Source organism: Ictalurus furcatus, chromosome 3, assembly GCF_023375685.1.
Source record: "Ictalurus furcatus strain D&B chromosome 3, Billie_1.0, whole genome shotgun sequence".
Lineage (NCBI taxonomy): Eukaryota > Metazoa > Chordata > Actinopteri > Siluriformes > Ictaluridae > Ictalurus > Ictalurus furcatus.
The window spans coordinates 19,892,812-19,918,013 of record NC_071257.1 but is presented as its reverse complement, the minus strand read 5'-3'; the positions used below and the strand labels follow the sequence as shown (position 1 = coordinate 19,918,013).

At 38.3% G+C, this 25,202-nt stretch overlaps 4 protein-coding genes across 4 annotated transcripts in view; 1 reads left to right on the top strand and 3 right to left on the bottom strand.

The window, feature by feature from the left end:
- Positions 1 to 2,527, top strand: part of spock2 (SPARC (osteonectin), cwcv and kazal like domains proteoglycan 2) — a 32,743-nt gene extending 30,216 nt beyond the window's left edge. Inside the window, exon 10 of the mRNA XM_053621302.1 lies at positions 211 to 2,527. Coding sequence (XP_053477277.1) covers positions 211 to 353 — 143 coding nt within the window. The 3' untranslated portion in view covers positions 354 to 2,527. The remainder of the gene's footprint in view (positions 1 to 210) is intronic.
- A 614-nt stretch (positions 2,528 to 3,141) lies between these two features.
- tysnd1 (trypsin like peroxisomal matrix peptidase 1) lies at positions 3,142 to 7,692 on the bottom strand. Its single transcript, XM_053621301.1, has 4 exons — positions 5,939 to 7,692; positions 5,694 to 5,824; positions 5,293 to 5,478; positions 3,142 to 4,755 (listed from the first exon to the last, which is right to left on the bottom strand). The coding sequence occupies exons 1-4, from the start codon at positions 6,997 to 6,999 to the stop codon at positions 4,553 to 4,555; spliced, it is 1,581 nt and encodes a 526-aa protein (XP_053477276.1). The 5' UTR covers positions 7,000 to 7,692; the 3' UTR covers positions 3,142 to 4,552.
- An 831-nt stretch (positions 7,693 to 8,523) lies between these two features.
- Positions 8,524 to 12,102, bottom strand: sar1ab (secretion associated, Ras related GTPase 1Ab). Its single transcript, XM_053621304.1, has 7 exons — positions 11,540 to 12,102; positions 10,389 to 10,460; positions 10,135 to 10,254; positions 9,936 to 10,001; positions 9,694 to 9,797; positions 9,424 to 9,555; positions 8,524 to 9,164 (listed from the first exon to the last, which is right to left on the bottom strand). Exons 2-7 carry the CDS (start codon positions 10,444 to 10,446, stop codon positions 9,048 to 9,050), a joined length of 597 nt encoding a protein of 198 aa, XP_053477279.1. The 5' UTR covers positions 10,447 to 10,460; positions 11,540 to 12,102; the 3' UTR covers positions 8,524 to 9,047.
- Positions 12,103 to 12,201: 99 nt separating this feature from the next.
- ppa1b (inorganic pyrophosphatase 1b) lies at positions 12,202 to 24,906 on the bottom strand. The gene is made up of 11 exons (XM_053621303.1): positions 24,779 to 24,906; positions 23,337 to 23,401; positions 22,454 to 22,507; positions 22,163 to 22,282; positions 19,830 to 19,916; positions 19,568 to 19,694; positions 19,287 to 19,414; positions 18,080 to 18,165; positions 15,551 to 15,626; positions 13,761 to 13,800; positions 12,202 to 12,509 (listed from the first exon to the last, which is right to left on the bottom strand). The coding sequence occupies exons 1-11, from the start codon at positions 24,837 to 24,839 to the stop codon at positions 12,481 to 12,483; spliced, it is 873 nt and encodes a 290-aa protein (XP_053477278.1). The 5' UTR covers positions 24,840 to 24,906; the 3' UTR covers positions 12,202 to 12,480.
- Between the last annotated feature and the right edge of the window lie 296 nt (positions 24,907 to 25,202).

The following is a 25,202-nucleotide window of genomic DNA, read 5'->3' as shown; positions in this document are numbered from 1 at the left end:
GCACATGCTTGCCATTTGCCACAGTGTAAGCAATTAGATTTTTAATTCGGCCTTAATTAGAAGGAAATTGCACAGTTTGTGGTAGATTTGCGGAGATTGTTTTGTTATGCTGAAATCATGTTTAGCTGAAAGGAAAGTAAACAGCAGATTCATTAAATATTACAAGAACATTTGGGGGTTTTTTCCCTACTTTTGCTTTGCATTTCTTAGATGAAGTGGCCGGCTACTCAGGGGATTTTGCCAGTGGCGTGGGATGGGAGGATGAGGAGGAAAAAGAAGCAGACACTGGAGAAGAGGCTGAAGAAGAGGAGGAGGAGACTGGGGAAATGGACGATGGTGGCTATATCTGGTAGACCAAAACAAAATGGTTGCCTGGTCAAGATAGCTTTACTTTGACCACTGATTCAGAGGCAGCTCCATCTCTTGCTGACACAAAATGGTGGAAACTGGAGGGTTGGACAAGTCTATACTGCACTCCAAACAGCATTGGCCAGGGAAAGTGGGGAAAGGGTTTGAGTTGTGATAATTGAAAATTATGGGTATGGGAAAGAGTTTTAAAAGTGATCTTATATATACTTGTGAAACATTTTTTTGTTGTATGTTCAAGATTGTGATCTGATAAAGTTAATAGCATCAGCAATCTTAAGCTGGAATCTAGGTAATTGATAATTGGGCATTTTCCCTTTAGATGAATTGGAGCTTTGCAAATGCTATACAGTGTGCTTCATCTCATCATGTGACACATTATTTGTATGCAAGAAGCATAAACTAAATGCACATATATACATATATTTGGAAACGTTACATTTTAGTCTCAGACTTTTATGGCTGCGTTTAGATTTGAACTAAGACAGGCAAGTGAAAACGTATGAATGACTGAATATCTTGACCAATTGGTGGGTACACCATTTACAGGTTTAATTAACCCCATATATTTTCACTGGTTAGAATACAAGAATAAATTCAAAAGCCAAAACTGCTCTGATAACTAGCCACAATTCCGTTACTCATACATTATCTGTCCGTCAAGAGTTTCCGTCATTGCAAGAAATAGCATGTCCTGTCCTTGTCTATAAATTTGTGCAACATCATAATGCATTTCTTGTTGGACAAAATGTAAATTGTAATGCCATGCTTTGCATAGTCCTTAATATATTCTGCATATCACCTGTTTTACCTTTGTTACTCAAAAGAAGGTATTTTCTTGTATTTGACCAACTAATGAATCCCCTGAATCTTCCAAGACCCAGCAACACTTTGTAAAAACATGGTCTCCACTTTCAGATTTTTTTAAAATCATAGAATCTGCTCAAAAAAAGTAGGTTAAGGGAAAATGCTTTATCTCTGTGGAATGTCACAGTAAATATATGTATGAATAGCAGTATGGAGAATAAGATATGCAACCCGTTGACAGCCAGGGGGACCTGTCTGTCTTTCTATTTGTCTGTTGACTAATCAGATCCTCTCATCAACCATGGTGAAATAGGAGTCTATTGTAATGTTCCTAATTATACATGTTTTTGCTGCAAGGGTTTATAGTTTTGGTTTACATTGAAGAAAACTACATTCATATACCAAATGCATTCAGACGTTCTTGGTATAAACGTTTCTGTCACCAGATAAGACTTGTCTTACAATGTTTCAGGCTGTTTATGGTTTCAGGTCATATAACAGCGAGACGTCAGGCCCCAGTGATTTCATACACATAAAAACAGGTCTTTTGGTGTAAACACTGTGCAGCTCGTATCATACACAAACAATTACAAAGTACTCACTCCCTCTCGAGAGCACAACACTGTTTGAAAATGCTTTTCTATGCTCAGCACAAGATGCACAGGTATTGTGCATAATCCAGGCAGATCTTAAATGCGTGTGAATCACAGATATTATCTGGTATGGTAATACATTCAGACAAATCCTGGCTGCAGGATTGGGAGATAAGATAAGACTTTATTAACCCCCAGATGGAGAAATTTGGGAGTGTGATGTAATAGGATGTAATATGCTTGTCTTCTCTTTAAATCAACAGCAGATAACAACTAGTTCTCTGTAAGAAAGAATAATAGGATTTTTCTTTGTCAGTTGGATTAAAGTTTTAATCCATGTCATTAGAATGCCTGTCACACAGTCTGACTGAGAGGAGATAACTGTTTTTGTTTTCCTCACGTGTAAGAGGTCATCACCTCCGAGTATGGATTAACTTGCATATAATTGTATTGGCATATACATTTATCAGTGTAAATAGTTACAGTATAAAGACACAGTGTATTTGCCCTGACAATTGCATTATATTTGCATTTAGTTGCATGTTTCTTTGTCCCAATATATCATCTTTTTGGCTCAGTATAATTATGATTAAAGGCATTGGGCCCAAATATTGTGTTCTGTTATTCTGCAACGTCTCGCTCTCATCAGGTAGGAAAAACAAATGAGTTCTTCTCTCCTGTTGATCGAGAGCAGTGATAAGATATAAGTGATCCAAGCAGGTTCAGCTGATTTACAACCTTGTGTGACGCAGTTGGCCGACCTCTTTATGTTCTTAAGAACCTAATGTTTGTTTAAAATGCAGCCTTGTGTCACACTGAATTGCATGTAACACTACATTTTACTCTGCTGAAATACTTTGTTCCAGTCAAACGAATGAGCAGTTCAGCAAGTTAGGATTCATATACGATAAGCTGTAGCCAGGAACAACTGTGAAAGCAGCAGTAATAGTCTATGATTTCATCTCCAGTCTGAGAACAGCTGCTTCTGGCTGTATTTGTTTTCTAATCAGACCCTTCTTTCCCCATATTTACTTAGTTTCGGTCAGTGTTTGATAGTCTCTTAAGCATACTGACAACAACATGCATGAAGAGACACACCACTTAAGGGCATTCCTACATTCAATTCTACAAATTTGACATCTATTTCATGGCTGGCTTAATATTGGCCTACTGTATAACAGAACAAGCAGTTATATTTTTGGAAATAATTAAAAGTTTACCATAGTTGTAATAAAGCACGTGTCATATGCTTGGCCACATGACATGGCAAAACAGCAGAATAATAGTTTCAGTGTCTTCAGTTAAAAATCCTTTAAAAGTATCATCAAAACACAGCAAAAAAAAATCATTTTATGAAGTAATAAAACCAAAATTGATTTTATTTTATTTTCATAGCAATATACACAATTGCTTATATTAGTTTTTGTACTAATCAATTCTAATTACATTTCATGTCCAGAGAGAATTAAATTTTTTAGATCTGTTCACTCAAAGACAAAATAACCAGCAACCAATGAGCTCAAAATCCATTTTCCTTTTTTTTCTATTCTTACAGTAGACTGAATGTTCAGCAATTAAAACGGGAAGTCTCTTTGTTAATGCCATTGTGGGAATGTAGAATGCAATAGCATGCACATGGCAATGTCACTCACATTACCAATCAGCCATAAAATTAAAACCACCTGCCTAATAGTGTGTAGGTACTCTTGTGCTGGGAAACCAGTTCTGACCGGTCGAGGCACGGACTCCGCAAGACCTCTGAAGGTGTGCTGTGGTATCTGGCACCAAGAAGTCAGCAGCAGCTCCTTTAAATCCTGTAAGTTGTGAGTTGGGGCCTCCGTGGATCAGACTTGTTTGTGAAGCACATCCCACAGATGCTCTATCAGATTGAGATCTGGAGAATTTGGAGGCCAAGTCAACACCTTGAACCTTTGTCATGTTCCTCAACCCGTTCCTGTACAATTTTTGCAATGTGTCAGGTGATACATGTGGTAACATCCACATGAATGCCAGGACACAAAGTTTAGCAGCAGAACATTGCCCAGAGCATCACACTGCCTCTGCTGGCTTGCCTTCTTCCCATAGCGCATCCTGGTGTAGTCTCATCCCAAAGTAAACGATGCACACGCATCCAGCCGTCCACATGATGTGGAAAAAAAACATGATTTATCAGACCAGGCCACCTTCTTCCATTGCTCCATGGTCCAGTTCTGATGCTCACGGGCACATTGTAGGCACTTTTGGCAGAGGACAGGGGTCAACATGGGCACTCTGACCAGTCTGCATCTACACAGCCCCATACACAGAAAGCTGGGATGCACTGTGTGTTCTGACCCCTTTCTATCATAGCCAGCATTAACTTTTTCAGCAATTTGTGCTACAGTAGCTCTTCTGTGGGATAGGACCAGACGGGCCAGCCTTCGCTCCCCACGTGCATCAACGAGCCTTAGGCACCCACGACCCTGTCACCGGTTCACCAGTTGTCCTTCCTTGAACCACTTTTGCATTTACAGCATTTGGCAGCTTTTAGTAGATATGAACCACTGCATAACAGGAACACCCCACAAGACCTGTCGTCTAACCATCATAATTTGGCCCTTGTCAAAGTCATTAAGATCCTTACGTGTGCACATTTTTCCTGCTTCCAACACATCAACTTCAAGAACTGACTGTTCACTTGCTGCCTAATATATCCCTCCCCTTGGCAGCTGCCATGGTAATGAGATAATCAATGTTATTCAGTTCACCTGTCCGTGGTTTGAATGTTATGGCTGATCGGTGTATATTCACAGCTTACTTTGAGGAATTTGAAGTCTCCACACTCTCCTAACTGCATCCTCTGCACGGTCCAATTCCTGAAACACAGCAGGGTCTTGTGTCTGTGCAAATTGACTCAGAAGAGGCTCCAAGACAGAAACTGGAATGCTGTAGTTTAAATGGGGATATGTAACCTTGGCTGCAAAGTCTCTTGTATTACTGGACACAATACCTGGATAAAAGCAAATGCATTAATTAATTGTTAGACTGATATGACTGAGATATTGCAACTTTAACCTTTATTACATTTTTGGAAAAGTTCAGGTATAATACATAACATAATATTCCAGAATACTTTTGCTCAGGGGTGTCCAATCTTCTCCGGAAAGGGCCGGTGTGGGTGCAGGTTTTCATTCCAACCAAGCAGAAACCCACACCTGAGCCTACTGAAAGCCAAGATCAACTGATTAAACAGGTGGAATCAGGTGTGGCTCCTGCTTGGTTGGAATGAAAACCTGCACCCACACCGGCCCTTTCTGGAGAAGATTGGACACCCCTGCTTTTGCTAGAAACTTCATATTAGTTAAATGATGCCCCCTAGTGATTAAAATCAGAAAACAGTGTGTTCATAGCCATGTGCATGTCACTGCTATGTTGACAGTACGAATGCTTCTATGAGTGAAAATGAGTTGTGATATACTGAATAAATTGTGTAATTAAATGCACATGAAATAAGGCAGATTTAGGTGATTATTTAACAGTGTGTTACCTAACAACTCGCCCGTTCTGGCGCGTACAACAGCCCCACCACTGGATCCGCAAGTCACTGCACAAGTTGTCTGTAGCATCACTGGCTTGTTTTGCAGGTGGACAACTCTAGAGAGTATCCCTGAGGTCAGGGACGGGCCACAGGTTTTCCCTAAAGCTCCATAACCCAGCACAAGCACATCCTCACCTAGAAACAGAGAGAAATAAGCTGATCTTTAATGCATCTACTAAACAATGCAATTTATTTTGAGGCAATTAATTCGAAATGAGCCCATTAACGAAATATGAAGATTTCTGGTTCCACTGGAAGCGAAAGGGCAAGAGGGAATCATAACTACAAAAACGATAGTACAACATGGCTATCAGTTAACATGCAGTTATTCACACCAACTCTTATCTTACCAGGCAAAAAACTGGTGGTTAGCTGTGGCACCATGACGTGTGACAAAGGCTCCTGGAGCTGCACAACAGCAAGATCATAAGGAGAAGATTCCTTCGTAGCATACAGCACTCTGCTACTCACAGTTAGAGGTCTGACGGGAGAAAGACCATTTTTACGTTTGTTGAATTATGAACCATCATGGTGGTTATAAAACATTTTATTTCATAATAAAATAGAATAAATAAATCAATAAGCAAGACACTACCTTTGATCTGTGCCGAGTGTGACTTTAAGAAATTGGCTCCCATTCACAACATGTCTGCAAGTTAACACTAAATATGGATTTAACACAATTCCAGAACCCCAAATTTGTCCACATTCAACCACCACCACCATGGGATATTTTCCATTTTCTGACATTTGATGCGTATCAGCTTGGACATGAAGGATATCACAGAATGAGTGTGTTGATATCTCTCTCAGTGACTGATGAGAGGTTACAGACTGTAATATGTTTTTCAAAATTAAATGCAGAGAACACACTACAGTCAGGCCAATCCATTCATTTGACTTCCAACACAGTGGTGAAGCAATTAAGCCCACAAGATATGACGTGTCTCCATCAATAACAAAGAGGCCTCCTCCCTGAGTGCCGGGCAGACAGCGGGCATCTGTCAAAATCAATGCATTCTCCTCTCCAGCTAGGTTGCTCACGATGCCTTTGCTCAGTGTGCTCATGAACAGATCTGGACAGAAAGAACCAAATGGAGATCCACACGCCAGTACAGAACATCCCTTTGTAAGTGCTGTACTCTTTATCCAAGGCACAGGATCAACTTGGGTATTGGTGGTCATTTTCAGCACTGCAAACCAACTCAAGAAATTTGAGTCATAGAGAATTTCGTTGTCCTCATCACGATCAGTAAACGTCCACTGTTCAGAGTCAGTAAACAGTTTTCGAAACGCCATCTGGAACTCCACGCAGTTAATCATCATGAGCAGCTCAGCAGGTTCATGGCACGTTCGACACCCATTCATCCCACTGGATCTCTTGCTTGTGCATTGGCTCAACTTTCCACCTACATGATCTATTTGAACTTGAATTTTGTTACTAAATTGGTGAGCACTTAACACATTGGGGTTTTGGCTTATACATTCTTTATCCAACAGGAAACGAGAAAGCAAGAGCCCACTGCAGAGCACAAGTCCAGACTGGGAGCTTAACACCACTCCACTACAGCTCAGTGGATTTACAGTCGACTGTTGCTTCTCATTGCAGCTGCTCTCAGAAACAGTGACAACACAACACATCTGCTCGACAGACATTTCCAAAGGAAAAAAAACAAACCCTGTCGAATGAAATCCCCTACAATACAGATACTGTAGAGATATTAACTCCTGTGTTTAAAGATCGAAAATGAACCAGATTCCTAACTCAACTGACGCCGTGAGATGAACTTTCATCCCAATAGCATGTAGCCTACTTTTAAACAAATGGCATGCCCGTCCTCGGTTTAAAAACAGAACATCACTAATATAAACATGAAGTAGTGTACATCGAATGGCTTTAATTCATCCTATTTAACATTTTATGTAACGCACAGCCATTTCTACAAACCGCACAGCTGCAACAGGAAACAGAAAAGTAACGCTTCCGGTTTTGATCTCATTGGTCGTTGTACAAACCTGCGTCGTTTCCCATTGGTCCGTACGTGTAACCTACTGGTATCCCGTTTCCTGATTGGAGCAGGACCAAAACACGGCAGTAAACTTATTGGCCGTTTGGAGTTATATAAACCCCTTTTAACGGTTTTGATATAATTATCTAATTGTTCAAATCTTGTTTTGAATATTGCCTGGGTCGTAATTATGAAAATAATATGCAAACTGTTAATACAAAATAAATGTGTATTTCTCACGCCAATGTACACTATATGGCCAAAGAGTTTGAGGCCACATGACGTTCATCCCATTCGAGATCTAGTTCCCTTTTGCGTTAACCTTCACTGCTCTGGTTAGGCTTTCCACTAGGTTTTGAAGCTTGTCTATGGGGATCTGTGGGGACAAGAGCATTAGTGAGGTCAGGCAGTGATGTAGACTGAGGAGGGCTGGGGTTCAGTGGGGTTGAGGTCAGGGCTCTGTGCAGGCCACTCTAGTTCTTTCACAGTAACCTTGGCAAACAATGTATTCATGGAGCTCACTTTGTGTACAGGAGCAATGTCATGCTGGAACAGTACCAGTGAACTTGTAATGCTACAGCATGGACGTTCTATACAATTATGTGATTCAATCTTTGTGGCAACAGTTTGGGCAAAGCCCACATACGGTATGGTTCTGGTGTCTACAAAGTGTTGGTCATGCTGTGTGTTACCATAAATTCAATACACTTTTTACAAATGCAAATAAACTTTATCCCAAATCCTGTCAGAACAAAGTACACACAACATACAACTAGAATTGAAAATATTCACTTTTATTTTTGTCTGCTCAAAATAAGCCTTGAAAATTGTGCTATTAAGGTTTGTTTTTTTTTAAAGCCACATTTTAAAATGATGTTTGAAAGCAGTTCTATTTACACATGCGAAAGTGACTTAACATGACAGTCTGTATTGCACAAGTGCTCTTTCTCTAAACGTTTGTTGTGCTGTTCATGCACTCTTGTTCATCACTGCATGTCAATTGTAGCTGAAGGTCAAAAGGTACTTGTTGCAGGAATAGATCATGAATTTTAAGAATCATATATTGCATCTACAATAGTGTGGCCTTAAAATAAAAATTACATTCATATATATATATATATATATATATATATATATATATATATATATATATATATATATATAATTACATGTACCAATCAGTTGTTGATACCACACCACACTCATTAAGGCACACAGGTGTTAAGTGTTTAAAAATAAAAAATAAAGTATATGCAAGCTACATAGGTCTCGTTATTGCACCATATTTCATATATCTGTTGGTTTATTTCCATATCATCCACTTTTCCCATTAAAAAACAAACAAACATGTGCAATACATATTTATCTGAAAGTGTATGTAACAGAAAGGGTATGTAATGTAGACGCAACAAACCCTGAATGCAATTTATCCTCAAATACTCCTGACTCAATATGTACAATACAGATTGTTTAAACTTTAAAAGGAGCAATGATACAATCGGTTATTCGTCTCTGTCATTTGAGAGTACACAATTGTCTTTAAGGAGCATGTTTTATTTTTGGCACAATTAAAAAAAATACTACTACCAGAATAATTGTCAGTTTTCATTCCATTTTAAGTAGTTCTTTACTCCTGATTCAAACCTTCAATAAATAGAGCCAAGTGGTTTGGAGAGGCTGTTTAGTCTTAACCAATTAGTCAATGTATTGAGAAAGCCATCGGAAACCATCCCCGTATCCTTGTCTTTTTAACACGCTGCACATGAAAACTTCCATTGGCCTCATGTTCAGCTCTTTCAGTGACACACTCCCCTAAAGGTAAACAAGCAATAATTGGCTTAAAATTTAAAATTTTAAAAATTCATGAAAAAAAAATGATGAGCTGTTGAGAGAGATGTTGTAATCAGAGCATTCCAGAATTGTAATAGCTCTAATGCAAAATATGTACACTTGCTGAAAAAGCCACATTTTTCTTTTCAGCAAAATGTTGAAGACATATTAAGAAATACAAAACACTACAAATAACACTAAGGCCCATGCCATATGGTGTGTTTGTTTATTAATTTTCTACCTTCCCAGTAGTGTGTCCATGTAGGCCAAAGGTTCCTCGCAGTACATCTTCACTTATTGCCTCAGGTCGATCAATTTTATTTCCCAAAATAAGGATTGGCACATCAGATATGGTCTCATCAGTTAGCAGGGCCTAAAGTTTGAGACAAATAGTCGTGTTGGAGTTTCTATACAAACTTTGTCTTGGTAAATAAAAAGATAATGAATAGAATACAATAATTAATAATTAATAATAATAATAATAATAATAATAATAACAATACAAGCTTACATCTAGTTCGATTTTAGCCTCATGTAGGCGGTCATGGTCAGCACAATCCACAAGGTAGACTATTCCATTTATGGCTGGTAAGTAATTCTTCCAAACTCTTCTTGCTGCAATTAAAGAACAAAAATTCATTTGCAAAGCTGTAAAACAGTTATCTTTTGATGTCCCTGGAACTGTAAAGTGTACACTAACACTATAAATCATACTGTAATTCTTCGTATGATTTGATGGATCGCCATGGTTACCTTGTGCATGTCCACCCAGGTCAAACGTAGTGAAAGTCATCCCAGCAATGGTCAACTCTTCTGAAGCTAATAGAAATTATAAAACAAACACAAATATATGACACCAGCCTAGATGATCAGGTTTAATGTTATGTCTGTTGAAACATTTTTCACATACTGCAGAGTATCCATGCAGCACAGATAAACAACAACTACTGACTTGGATGAAGTGTTGGCACATGCTGCCCAAGTCGATCATCCTTAAGCATGTGCAATAATGTTGTTTTTCCTGCATTGTCTAATCCAAGGAAAACCAGCTTTCCGGTCTTTTTATACAGTCCTACAGAGAGAACGGGTAAAACCAATCAAGTGTTTCTTACAGAAACTGTTTCTTACAGCTGGTAGTATTAATGTTAACAGCTAAATGGCATGGGCAGTTCTAATGACAGAACAGTCTTATTCATGATACATTACCTAATATTTGCAGTACACTATTGAAACCTCTGTAGATCCAATCAAATATGAAAGACATTCTGTTGCTATTCCCTGAAAGCAAAGAAAATTGGAGAAAACCAATATCGAACATGTATAACAATACCAAATTCATTCATAAATAAATAAATTTACTCATTCATAAATTTCAGAGCAATGTTTTGAGGTTGACATTGTGGCACAGTTTAATGGACTGTGCCACCCACCCACACACACACACACACACACACACACACCCCAGCTATGCGTTTATTAATGCATTGTGGCTGATTTGTACAATTCCACTGTATACATGACACTGTGTCCTACAGATGCAACACTATTTAGCTACCAACTATTTTTACGAACGGGTTAGTGATAGTTACCTGACACCATGGGCCAATGGTACACACACACACACACACACAACTATCCTTGTGAGGACTTTCCATTGACAATTATTATTCATAGCTATTATTATTATTATTATGAGCTAATTAATGCTATGTCTACACCTAAATCTAACCCTAACCACAACCTTTATATGTATGTATGCATTTATTTATTTATGTTAAATTAAAAGCTGAAGTTTTTGTTGTTGTTAAAAGACAGTTTTCCTTTTTAACGTCCCTTTAATGTCCCCACAAGGTCAAAACTGTCAGCTATTCCTATCTCTGTGGACACATTGGGTCCCCACTAAGACTTGTAATACACACGCGCGCACAAATGTCACTCAAATGGCAGACATCATGAAGGCAAACCCGAACTCCTAATGTGTTTCGGTTTGCGTTTTGTACACCGTTTAAACGTTAGGTGATAAACGCAACATGACGTGTAATGAATAAAGCACTGCTTTGCGCTCACATTACTAGTTAAAGAAAGAGTATTATTTAAAACGTCATCAGGCCAGTTGTTAAAACGGGATGAAAATACTGTGGCCGTCTAACCCATACCATACCCTGAGTGGCATATATAAATATACATATATAAACAGACACAGATCGAGTAACAAAACAAATCGTATTTGCCCCACTAGCACGTAGTAAAAACACATCAACACTGTTTTAACTACAGGAAGCCAGTATAAAAGGTACCCAGTCTATCTATCATGGACTGCGATGGTATAGCAGACTCGTGTTTCAGTATAAACTCACGTCGAGGAGTGTCACCCCGTCAGCTCCGAGTCACCGAAACCACCTCAGCTTTCTCAATTTCTCTGCTGGATCCACGACTTCACTGCTGTAAGTGTCAATACTCACTATAAGCTATATTGGCTATTTTCTAACTAAATGCGTCAAGTAAACAAACCGACTGTGTTGGGATATGCGCTAACGGAGTGTGAGCAGCACCCTCGTGTGGTGGAAACGTGTGTGTGTGTGTGTGTGTGTGAGATACAGGATAATGTAAAACAGCAGCTGTGTGTGAAATAGGGGTGTAGCTACGGGCTAGGCAGTGCCACCCTAGCGTGCATGAGTATAACAATCAACAATCAGTAACAATCAACAATCAATAACAATCAACAATCAGTAATGTATATTAACAACAACAGAAACAAGCAGGTTTACCTAGCTAACACGGAAGCGAACTATTCCTTGGAGCCATTGACCAATCGTTGTGGATTAGTATTTTACCCCACCACAATAAAGTCATTAGTTTTAACCTGCTGGCGAGCCCATTGTAAAAGTTCTCGCTACGCCCCTGGTGTGTGAGCCAACCTGCCACCAGCATTAATCCTGAGAAGCAGCACGATGTAGCATGCAGTATCACAAAGTCCATGTAGTACATTTGTAAAACAGAAACACAGATGACACAAGGACAGGAAGAAGTGGGGAAAAACTTTATTGATTCAACAACCTTCCAGTACCCGAGTTTGACCAGACTGCTTACTTTCCATAACAATCATAAACTGTATGCAATCCCATAGCATACTGACACAATGAACTGAAAAATATATCTATTTAGCAAGATGTGTTAACTTTTCCCTACTACTCTAATTGTAAGCTTCCATACATGTTAAATTATTCATTTCTGTCTATGCGTACATACTCGAATTGGATTGAATCAGACTGGTCCATGAAGATTGGGCTTTTTCTTGTCACTTCTGATAATAAAACCATTTGTCAACTGAAAAAGAAGGGAATCACAACGTTATTTATTTATTATTTATTTATTTAAAACAGACCATTAAATGTTGCATTTAAAACATGATATTTGCTCTTCAGTTAAAATAAATAAATAAATAAATCCCCTCCTGAATATTTGAATTTTGAAACCAGGACAGTTTGTCCTACTTTGCTTCACTATCTTACAACCTCAATTCTGAAAAAATTGGGACAGTGTGGAAAATGCTAATGAAAACAAAGGAGTGATTTGTAAATGTACTTTGACTTGTATTGAAACAAAAAACATATAAAGACAAGGTATTTGATGTTTTACCTAATCAACTGCATAGTTTTATTGAAGATAAACGTTTATTTAGAAATTGCATGCGACACGTTCCAAAAAAGTTGGGACAGAACAATTTAGGACCAATAGTAATGCGACAAGTTGAAACAAGAAGGTGATGTGAAAACAGGTGAGTCAGTCATCTAATCACAGTATTTAAGGAGCCTCCAAAAAAGGCCTAGTCCTTCAAGAGCAAGGATGGGTCGAAGCTCTCCAATCTGCCAACATATGCATCAGTGAATAATCCAGCACTTTGAGAACAACATTGCCCAAAGTCAAATCAGTAGGATTTTGGGCATTTCACCTTCTACAGTGCACAATATAATTAAAAGTTTCAAGGAATCCTGTCAAATCTCGGAGCGTAAAGGGCAAGGCTGAAAACCACTTCTGAATGTGCGTGATCTCCGATCCCTCAGACGTCCCGGTCTTAAAAACCGCCACGAGTCTGTAATGGATATCCTGACATGGGCTCTGGAATACTTTGGTAAACCTTTGTCAGTCCACAGCTGCAAGTTAAGGCTTTACTATGCAAAGCAGAAGCCATACATCAACACGGTCCAGAAGCGCCGCCAACTTCTCTGGGCTCAGTCTCATTTGAGATGGACAGTAGTACAGTGGAATCGTGTTTTGTGTATTTTTTTCAAATAATTTTTGGACAAAACAGCATGTTAATAATATATGTTTTCAATATAGTACAGGGTGAATTGAATTTTCAAATGACTTTTTTGGATTTTCCATACTGTCCCAACTTTTTCGGAATTGGGGTTGTATAAATAAACAATGCAAATTCTAGACACTCGTCACAATTATTTGGTAATTAAAATATATTGGGAGGAAATGAAAAGCTACTATTAAAAAAAAAGTTTTTGTAACTGGATACAGAAAATGTTTGTGTTTAATAAATGACTAAAAATAAAAAGACCCACATACCCGAGTCTGGAATGGATTCTGCATCACCACAGGGACAAGTCTGAAATGAGAAGAAACAATATGTAAAACACACACACACACACACACATACACATACATGTACATAATATATATATATATATATATATATATATATATACACACACATATACATACATACATATATATATATATATATTTTTTTTTTTAAAGGAAAAAGAAAAAGAAAAAAAAAAAAAGGACAATAAATCCTGTTTTGAAATGTTCTAGTCTAGCAAAGTCCAAATCATTGACAATGTGCAGCACATAATAAATATCTACATTACTATAATACATTCCTTACTGCCACTATTCAAAGTGAAAGTGAAATAGATCAGGTTCACAATCATGAATAAACATGAAACAATGGCTCACTATAGAAGTAGATGCATAAATGTGTTGTAGTTTATTAGGCAAACAATAAATGACAAAATTAAGCTTTCAATGTGAACTAGTCCAGCAGACATCTCTTAATACTACTTCTTCAATTACTTAAAAAGGTTATACCCTGTAGCTTTATGCAAGCAACCATACTTCAGTCTATAGTAAGTACAGCTACAAAAATAATGGGCAGGTCTCCATCTTAGGGATTTTATGCCAAACAATGCTTTAGCATTTTGAAATGTTTGCCAATATTGTTTAACTGTTTAATTTCTACACTGCCTTTAAATGACTGTGTAGATCAGCTAAAGCCAGGTTCACACTGTACAATTTTGGCCACGATTTGGTCATCTGAGAAAGTGAGAATTCTAAAAGATTCCTATAATCCTAGGCCAAATTTTGTAGTCTTTGATCGCTAGTTTGACGTGTTCCCCGACAGCCGATTAATGGCCGTTGCGATCAGATTTTCCCTCCGATTAAATTCTGGCCGGGTCAGAAGATTTGAGGCACAGTCCTGTAGTGTGGCTGCTCCTACTCCCTAGGAATCTTCTTGCGTGCGTCCGTTTTCCACGTTTTGACTGTCGTACAGTCTGACATTAATGATAAGTGAGATCCTACAGTGTGACATGGCTTACAGCGGGATCAAGTTCATACAGTCTGACAAGCAACAGTCGCAAAGGACTATTTTAAAAAAACAAACAAACAAAAACAAACAAACAAAAAAACAATCACAGTATGCACCCGGCTTAAGACAGAAGAATAAACTAGTCAACATTAACCAATCGCCTGTAGATCGTGTCAGTACTGTTTTTGTCACTCTCATCAGTAAGTAAAGAGGAAAATCAGGGAAGTGGATCAAAAGAAAACACCAGGCATCCGCAATGTACACAAATGCCTTAATGGCTTTACATGGCAACCATTTTTTCCCCTAGTAAAGCAAAATTACATCACAGGTTTTTGCAAAAAACTGTAATTACATTAAACACAGTAAAAAGTCATTTTGATGTTGTTTGGATTATTCTCATTACGTTGATGGAAAGCTACTGATCTTATTTGTAATCTTTTTTTTTTTTTTTTAATTGTCATTTTAAATTCCCCTCTCTGTTTCACATGTCTAGAGATAGATAGATAGATAGATAGATAGATAGAATAAAGATATAATATATATATTTCTGTTTGATATGGTGTTGGCATGGAATGTATGTCAGCAGGAAACAACAGAATTTGCAATTATTAAATAAATAGACAAACATAAATAAAAAAATGTAAACACATTTCAAAGTCCTATGATAATAGTGAATGGCAAGAATACATTTATCTACTGCAAAATAACCACATAAGAATAAATTTCATATAAGCAAAAAAAATGAAAGAGGGGAAAAAGTTCTTACGCCATCAACAACTGCCTTTGCGTCCTCCAGCGAGAAGCAGAATGGATTGCCTGCCTCCGACACACAAGTGTTTTTACTGTACAGCAGAGCACAAAGATCACTTTAGGGTAAGTTTAGCATAAGACAAGGATGGGACAATAATGCATGACAATTTTGATCTGTCTGTTCCTTTTCTGATTTCTAGGCTACATCATTCTGTTACAGATCTTGATATTGCTTTATGGAAAGCATTGTTCAGAAAGCTCCTGGGTCTAAAATGGTCCAGATCTGGGCTTTGTGGTCTGTACTTTCACGACGTGTTCACATACAAAACCAAGTGACTGTTGGTTTATTATTTTATATTATATATATATATATATATATATATATATATATATATATATATATATATATATATATATATATATATACACACACACACACACACACATGAGTACACCCCTCACATTTTTGTAAATATTTGATTATATCTTTTCATGTGACAACACTGAAGAAATGACACTTTGCCACAATGTAAAGTAGCGTGTGTACAGCTTTTGTAACAGTGTAAATTTGCTGTCCCATCAAAATAGCTAAACACACAGTCATTAATGTCTAAACCGCTGGCAACAAAAGTGAGTACACCCCTAAGTGAAAATGTCCAAATTGGGCCCAATTAGCCATCTTCCCTCCCCCGGTGTCATGTGACTTGTTAGTGTTACAAGGTCTCAGGTGTGAATGGGGAGCAGGTGTGTTAAATTTGATGTCATTGCTCTCAAACTCCCTCTTACTGGTCAAGTTCAACATGCCACCTCATGGCAAAGAACTCTCTGAGGATCTGAAAAAAAAAAAAAAAAAAAATTGTTGCTCTACATAAAGATGGCCTAGGCTATAAGAAGATTGCAAAGACCATGACACTGAGCTGCAGCACAGTGGCCAAGACCATACAGCGGTTTAACAGGACAGGTTCCACTCAGAACAGGCCTCGCCATGGTCGACCAAAGAAGTTGAGTGCACGTGCTCAGCGTCATATCCAGAGGTTGTCTTTGGGAAGTAGACGTATGAGTGCTGCCAGCATCGCTGCGGGGGGGTCAGTGCTCAGACCATAAGCCTGTCATCAGCCTGTCAGTGCTCAGACCATAAGCCGCACACTGCACAAAATTGGTCTGCGGCAACCAGGTGAGGAGTACAAAGACAAGTGTGTCTTGCCTACAGTCAAGCATGGTGGTGGGAGTGTCATGGTCTGGGGCTGCAGGAGTGCTGCCGGCACTGGGGAGCTACAGTTCATTGAGAGAACCATGAATGCCAACATGTACTGTGACATACTGAAGCAGAGCATGATCAGTATGCAGTATTCCAGCATGATAACGACCCCAAACACACCTCCAAGACGACCACTGCCTTGCTAAAGAAGCTGAGGGTGAAGGTGATGGACTGGCCAAGCATGTCTCCAGACCTAAACCCTATTGAGGATCTGTGGGGCATCCTCAATGAGAAGGTGGAGGAGCACAAGGTCTCGAACATCCACCAGCTCCATGATGTCGTCATGGAGGAGTGGAAGAGGACTCCAGTGGCAACCTGTGAAGCTCTGGTGAATTCCATGCCCAAGAGGGTTAAGACAGTGCTGGAAAATAATGGTGGCCACAAAAAATATTGACACTTTGGGGACAATTTGGACATTTTCACTTAGGGGTGTACTCCCTTTTGTTGCCAGTGGTTTGGACATTAATGGCTGTGTGTTTAGTTATTTTGAGGGGACAGCAAATTTACAATTTTATACAAGCTGTACACTCACTACTTTACATTGTACCTTGTACATTTTACATACACACACACACACACACACACACACACACACACACACATATACATATATGTATATATATATATATATACACACACACATATATAATCTCCTACAGGGCTCTGCAAATCACAGCCGTGCTGATGTTCAGTATAATTGCACTCCTGCTGTGCGATATTGCTTTTATACAACAGTTCTATATACATACGAAGTTAATATCGAGTGAGTGACATTTTGGACTCAATATGGCTGTTCTCTTTATTTTTACTCCACTAGCAGAAGAAAATAGATCCCCACGAAGCCACATAGCTATCCCACATTGATTTATACAATCCCACTGAAGGTGCTTGAGGTAAAATTGACATCCCTTCTTTTTCATCTTCATCTGAGAGCCTTCATATTTCAAGCCAAAAGTTATATTCCTGAAAAGTATCATTGGCCATGTCTGCTGATGAGGTCACTAACATTACTGTAGTAACGGCTTTGAAATAGGAAGGGGAATATTACACAGACGAGCGAAGTGACAGAGTGAAACAGAGTCCCACCGGTGTTATAGGAAATGTAGACAATCTTGAAATGCCATTCGACAAATCAAATTAGTGGACTAGAACCAAGTGTTGTATAATACAATATAATACTGATATGGGGAGTTAGTGATTTGCTTCAGAAAACCAACGAGCACAATTTCCTCTCATTTTTTGAACATTACACAGAAATTCATGACAATGAAGTGAAAAAGCTCTTACCAGCTCAGACCTCCTGAACTGGCCTGTTGTGAAATAAGTGCCTTCCAGAAGTCATGGGTGCTTTTGATTGTCTTAGTGGCAAAGTCCTGTATTTTGTAAAAAACACAAAAAACACATTAACAGCTTGTTCTGTATTTGTTTTCAAGTCACTTATTAGGTCAGGGGTGGACAGTATTGTCAGCTATTATGTGCATTAATATATACTAAAGGAAACAAAGAAGCTATGATCATAAAAAGGTATCCAAGTAGCACACTGTATTTGCAGCCTTGACAAAAAGACATTGGCCAGCATTTCACACAATACATTTAACCACAAAGACTATTACTTATAACAGGAGATGGCTTTGTGCTGTATGCATTTGTTGCGACATATCTGCATGTTCCTGATACTAAAATGTGACTGTGTGCACATTAGTTAATCTGTCTAGTAAAAATCATTCTACTGTCCGTCAGATCAGACCTCAGCCGACGTCCGGAAAGCAGCAATTGGTGGGATTTGTAACAAGTTGCACGTGCTACTGTGATGCACCACTGTAAAGTGTATTAAGTTTAAACATGTATACCATGTTAAAAAATTAAAAGTTTTGAAAAAGTCTGTAAACAGTAAGATAGTAGGGTTTTTCTTCTTTATCAATTTTTTTTTTTAATTGATAAATAATAAGTAAAACAAATACAAACCTAATAACCTGGACATGAAATCTGTGATTTGTCCACCCCTATGGATTCACTGGTCAGCTGGGTATGTTAAATTTAAATTTCACATTAATATAGAACTACTAAAAACCTGTATTCGTCTAATTTGTTGATCCTGTTTCTTTTTTATTTAGTTGCAAATACATGGGACATGGTCATCAATTGCCTATAGTACTGGCTAGTTATAACGCCAAATAAATACATTACATGGACAAAAGCATGTGGATGCATGACCATGACCCCCATCTGTGGGCCTTCCCCAAGCTGTGCCACAAAGTTGGAAGCACACAATTGTCTAGAATGTCTTTGCATGCTTATGTTCAAAAAGCACATACGGGTGACATGGTCAGGTGTCCACATACTGTAGTATAGTTCATATGAACATTTAGTCTTGGTGAGGTCCTGTTTTACAAGTTTGTGCCTCATTCTAGAATTCCTTTTCGCATTACTGGGTGTGTATTTTTTGTCCTTTTTGTATTGACCTGAACAGTAGAGAACAAAACATAAAAGGCACCTTGTCTTTAAACTCTTCGTTGAAAGCAAACTTGTTTTCAGGCTTCCCGTCTGGTACTTTGTATCGTCTAAACCAATCCACAGTAGCTTCAAGGTAGCCTGGCTTGAGTCGCTGAACATCAGTAATATCTGAAATTAACATCACCGAGCAAATGAGAACAATACCATTCTAATAAACATTGCCATGTCAAAGAAAGACACAAGAATAAAAGTGTTTAATTTATGAGCATTTATGCCTATATAGAAAAAAAAAGTTAAAGTAGGACATTAAAAATCAGTCACCATTCAAGTCTTTTGCTTCTGGGTCATCAACATTGATTGCAATAACTTTCCAGTCAGTTTCGCCTTCATCAATCATAGCCAGTACACCCAGGACTTTCACTTTGATAACTTCTCCTCGTGTGCATACCTAAATAAAATAAATAAATAAATAAATAAAAAAGTGCAGTTATTTATATAACAGAGGCCTACACAAGAAACATTGAGACACAAAGTATAAACTGAACTACATACTATTAAAATTAACAGACAAATTAATACATACTCTGCTGCCAATTTCACAGACATCAATTGGGTCATTGTCACCACAGCATTCAGTATCACAGTCTTTGTGGGCAGGGTCTTCCCATGTCTGTCAGAAGGGGGAAAAATTATTGGAGTCATACACCAAGTAGGTTCAGAAAAACCATGTGAACCACTGTTTGTTTCAATGCTAAATCTGAATAAACCCTGTACGACCCCTGTGCAATGCAACAACATTTATTTCTATCCAGGGTTGCATTAATTTTTGGCCAAAATCTCGTATTAGAGACGGGAGAGTCAAGTCTCCTCTAGCACATGCCAAAGACTTTCAATTGGGTTAAGGTCATGTTGGCCAATTCATGTGTGAAAATGGGGGGGGGGGGGGGTAGAAAAAAAAAAATCAATTAATAGGATAACCTGGTCATTCAGTGCATTCAGGTACTCAGCTGACTAGACCTGACCAATTAAAGCAACCCCAGTTTCCAGAGGTCTGTATATTAATGGTAAATGGTCTGCACTTACATAACGCTTTTTTTAACCTTAGCGGTTCTACAAAGGTTTACACTGTTTCTCATTCACCCACACTCGCACATGGTAGCAGAGCTCCCATGCAAGGCACTAGCTTGAATTTGGGTTTATAAACTTGGGGTTTCAGTGTCTTGCCCAAGGACACTTTGGTATGTGGAGTCATGTGGACTAGGAATCAAACCGCCAACCCTACAGTTAGTGGACAACCTGCTCTACCACCTGAGCCACGGCAGGCACTATGCATGATGGGTACATCGCTTCATGTGCTTCCCTTCTTACCTGATGCACACGTCGCTTTGGAATAGGGTAATTCTGGACTCATCAGATCATGACCTTTTCCCACTCCTCCTCAGTCCAATCTTTATGCTCCCTAGCATAACTGAAGACGTTTCTATCAGATTAGCCTTGCACTGATTAGACCACACAGCAATTTAGTCCCAATCCTGTAAGTTCTCGTCACATTGTGGAAGTGGAAATGCTGTTACTTTCACTATTAAACATAGCCATGAGTTCACTGTCAATTTTTTACGATTTGACTTCACCAAGCTTTTTAAAGATCTCAAATCACGATCATTCAAGATTTTCAACATTCATTCTTCTGACCACATTTCTTCCAGGTGACAGTTCACCACTCTCCTTACAGGTTTTAATAATGCGTTGGACAGTTTTTAATCCAATTCCAGGGATTTCAGTAATCTCCTTAGTTGTTTCTTTGCTTGATGCAGGGCACTTATTTCCCCTTCTGGAACACAGTAACATCTTTTAAACCACAGGATGTGGTTTTTTGTTTTTTTTTAAATGCAAAGCTACACACTGCATCAGTTAGGGTTAAAAGAATTGTTGCATGATGGGTACAACAATCATTGAGTGCAATAATGATCCAGTCATAGGCTCTTAATTATTTGCTTATTTAAATCCAAACAGCAACTTTTTTTTGGCCAGGCAGTGTATAATCTCAAAGAAAACGAATAACAGCGTCCACTTAGGCCAAAGTACCTTTTCAAAAAGGTTTTAAACATTGATCAGGTATAGACAGCATATTTAAAAATGTACATCACCAATACCAATGTCCTCAGAATTCCAAAATGCAAAGTGCATTTTTAAATACTAAATACATTGGCAGAGTTTGTTTTACATTTTTACTTAACATTTTTTAAATAAGCTAATTGGTGCTTCAATGTTTTGATTTTTATTGCACTTCTCAGCATTCTGTGTACAGCTGAGGAATGGCACGGTCAGAAAAACATTTGAGACTCAGTAAGTCATAATGAGGATAAACTATTTTTAGAAGTTCCTTAAAACCCTGTTTTTGACAAGTATTATAGCCTCGTCCTGATACAATGTCACGGCATCAGTAACGTTGTTCAAGCGCTTAATTGTTTTCTCAAAAGTAGTGCGTTTTCAGAAGAATTTGCTTACTTTTTGCTGTTTCTGGATGCAGTGCTGTTCACTACATCCTGCGACGTGGCTTTCAGCACTCTTTGGGGAGCTTTCTTAGTGGGTAAACAAATGCATGTTTTCAGCCATGCTGCTGTGTTGCCATGTAACATTATGACAGATAAGCTGTGGAACTGCCTCTTGGTTATTACTGTTTCTGTGTCTGTCAGGGAGAACGCAAGCTAGACTAACAAATAAAGCAAGGCTGGTTCATAAAATCACTTGAGGTGCCATGTCTAAGCAATGTCAGCACCTGATAAAATGCACAATCTTCCTGTAAAAACAAATCATTTTAATCATTTACCGTCTAAGATAGTCTTACTGTATCGCCCACCCCTACGCACGATATAATACACTTTTAGCAAAGTACATCAGTTATATCTGCCTTACCTGAGGAATTGCACCATAGTTCCAGATGTATCCTTTATATGGGAAAACATTGGCCACATAACGCAAATTCCCCTTTTTCACATCCTGCTTTATTGGATTAAGTGGGTCCTTTGTGGCAATCTGAGAATAAAAGCACTTGTTGGCACGGAATCATTCATAGTTAGGACACTGTTTCCATAATTATATACTAGGAATTAGTAGTGCACGAGGCAATGTCACAAGACTTCACGTACAATTGCATTGGTTATAGAAGGGCAACAAAATTGTATTTATTTATTCTCTTAGTCATACCTCCATTTTTGCATTTGTCCATCGGGGTACCTCCACAACCATGTGGAAAATGTTCTGTGGAATAAATAATTTTTGAATGTGATTTCTGCTCATATAGTGATAGCTGTATTTTAATCCTGACATGTTTATGACTAGTATAGTGATATGTTTATTGTGAAAACAAGGGAACAGAGTGTGGGGGGGCGGGGGGACTCTTCCCAACCAGGTATAAACAGATAAAGCTCCTCACCATTTGTGCATTCATTCATCTCCTCAAATACCATTTGCATGCATTCACACACCTTCCTGAAGAACATTTCCTTGTATTCCTATGACTTCCTGAAAACCAAAGAGTTTTTCCTGTCTTGCTTCCTGTTTTATGCAAATATGCCCTTCCACCTAGCCAATCAATAGTTAACCCATTGTCTCTTGTGTGTCAAGCATGGTATATACACTCTGCTTTTCTCTGAGTAAAGCAGAGATCTAGCCATTTGAAATTTGTGTGTCTGCGAGTCATTTAGAAAACTCTCCCAAGCTTGGTGCAGGAAGTGTGTAACAGGGCGATGGCACAGTCTTTCTTGTGTACTTTCACTTTCTTTCTACTTGAGAATCGTAACCTGAAGATTCTCTAATCCTAACATATAGCTTGTGGAATTGAACAAGAGTCAAACGATGAGATGAAAAGTCGTCCAGTGTAACTATTTCAAACTGTGCTAAAAGGTTCAAATTTCTGCACTTCTTGCAGCAATAGCTCAAAATATTTCAAAGTTGAGAAATAACACGGGATTACCCAAGAGGTCTCATGAGGAGAAAAAACTATCTTCTGTAATTATACCAAAGAAGTTAAGCTACACAATTCTCAGTTTCTCTGAAGAGAAACATCCAAGTTACATGAATACAATACCTGGGCCTCATCTGCATAGATAGGGATGTCATGGAACGGTGAAATGTATTTTCCATCTTGGTTCTCTGTTTAGAAGAGAGAGATACACATATCTCACACGCTGACATAGAATGAGAGGCTTACAGTACATTCTCCTCCAATGAGTCACAGTATTAATGCTCCAATAAACTGAATAATTGTATATAACATAGTGCAGGGTATTTATTAAATGTCACACAAGGAATTAACCAATGGGGGTTTGAATATATTTTAAGATCCCTGCTGAAAACAACAACAACAATAGAAACCCACACAGAATTTGTATTGGTTTTAATGGAAACTGTAATGTTCTCTGTGAGTCTCTACTGGTAATTTGTTGCCTTCTATTGGTGGCATGCTATGTCTAGGGGATACTATTAAGGACAATAATGGTAATGGTTTGCTGATGGTTTGTAATGGTATTTGTAGTGGCAACCATTAGAATTTCTGTGATGGTTTCTATTGTTTGTTTTCCAACAAGGACATATATTACTGAAGTACACTGGAGATGCTTACTGGATTATAGATATATGCTGAATAGTAACACTAGAAATTAAGCTGACAAAAAAAATAACAACTTTGGTCCAGTCTCTTTGAAAAACAATGTGACAGATAAAAATAGATAAACTGACTTTCACTTTCACAATGAGCTGGAGGTACTTTCTCAAGGCGTTTTCGTTGACACACACACACACACACAAATATATATATATATATATATATATATATATATATATATATATATATATATATATATATATATATATATATATAATCTACAGTATTTGTTACATTTTAAGAAGTGTTCTGTAGCAGTCAGCTAGCTAACATGGGTAACGCCTTAGAGCCAGAACAGACACTGCGTTATCACAGTCCTGTTGCACATACAGTCCAGTGCTCCACTCGCCTTCTTACATTATTTTGACTGTTAGAAAGCTCAGTACCCAAGGGGAGGATAGAGGGTCTTTAAAAACTGGGTTGAAACGTTCCCAGTAACATTACCGTATCCCTGTAGTGCGGTGCTTTATAAACACAGAGAGTTACTCAAGCATTTCCAGAGTAGCCGGAGAGTCACTGATACCGATATCCTTGCACTATCTCTCGGACAAATCTGTCCCGAAACTGTTTCTATTTTCACTTAACGGGATCTTTATCAGAACTAACAACACGCAATTTCTTGCCCAGATTTTTTATTTTTTTATCATCATCATCATCATCATTTAATGCTGACGTACCACGTATATGTTTATATGAAAGAACCAGGTCTAACGCAGCTATAGGTCTGCCATGACAGTTCAGGAGAAACTAGCCTCTGCTCTTACAATACAGGCAGCTTGCTTTGCTTTATAAATCTCTCTACGTTCAAAAGACTGCAGCATCCATACAAGCTTTCTTATAGATGACAAAGAAACCACGGCACTCACTGTAAAACACCCTGTAACTCAGAGTGTTAGGTTTTCCTCTTTCTTCGATTGTGAAGTTCATGGCTGCTGCTACTACCGGAAAGCGTGCAGAGATAATGCGCCTCGGTGACGTGGGACTCAGAAACTCAATAAAAAGCCTGCGTGCAGAAGGGAAGAGGCTGGACTCAGAGAAAATCAAGCCCTCTTTCACTTGCCCTAGCTAGTGCACGAGCAGAAACCCTGCTGCAAGTTGGTAGGCAACTAATTTCAGATCAGAATCAACATGAGTTTCTATTGACAGAGTGAATTTCACTTGTTCTTTATTATTATACCTAATGTACACGACATAGAACTATTCTCAAACAGAAACAGACCCTGCTGGGAAATAAAATAAAAAAAAAACAAACAGTAGAAACCCTCATAGAATTTGTAATGGTTTTAATGG

Excerpts from the sequence above, each read along its gene's own strand:
- tysnd1 (XM_053621301.1), bottom strand. The coding sequence starts at position 6,999 with ATGTCTGTCGAGCAGATGTGTTGTGTTGTCACTGTTTCTGAGAGCAGC. Across the intron at positions 5,825-5,938 it reads ACACTCGGCACAGATCAAAG|ACCTCTAACTGTGAGTAGCA; the intron begins GTAGTGTCTTGC and ends TTCTCCCGTCAG. Across the intron at positions 4,756-5,292 it reads CAGAACGGGCGAGTTGTTAG|GTATTGTGTCCAGTAATACA; the intron begins GTAACACACTGT and ends GCTTTTATCCAG.
- sar1ab (XM_053621304.1), bottom strand. The coding sequence starts at position 10,446 with ATGTCTTTCATATTTGATTGGATCTACAGAGGTTTCAATAGTGTACTG. Across the intron at positions 10,255-10,388 it reads TAGTGTACTGCAAATATTAG|GACTGTATAAAAAGACCGGA; the intron begins GTAATGTATCAT and ends TTCTCTCTGTAG. Across the intron at positions 10,002-10,134 it reads TGTGCCAACACTTCATCCAA|CTTCAGAAGAGTTGACCATT; the intron begins GTCAGTAGTTGT and ends AATTTCTATTAG.
- ppa1b (XM_053621303.1), bottom strand. The coding sequence starts at position 24,839 with ATGAACTTCACAATCGAAGAAAGAGGAAAACCTAACACTCTGAGTTAC. Across the intron at positions 19,917-22,162 it reads ACTATGGTGCAATTCCTCAG|ACATGGGAAGACCCTGCCCA; the intron begins GTAAGGCAGATA and ends CCCTTCTGACAG. Across the intron at positions 19,415-19,567 it reads AGAAGCAAAAGACTTGAATG|ATATTACTGATGTTCAGCGA; the intron begins GTGACTGATTTT and ends TGTTAATTTCAG.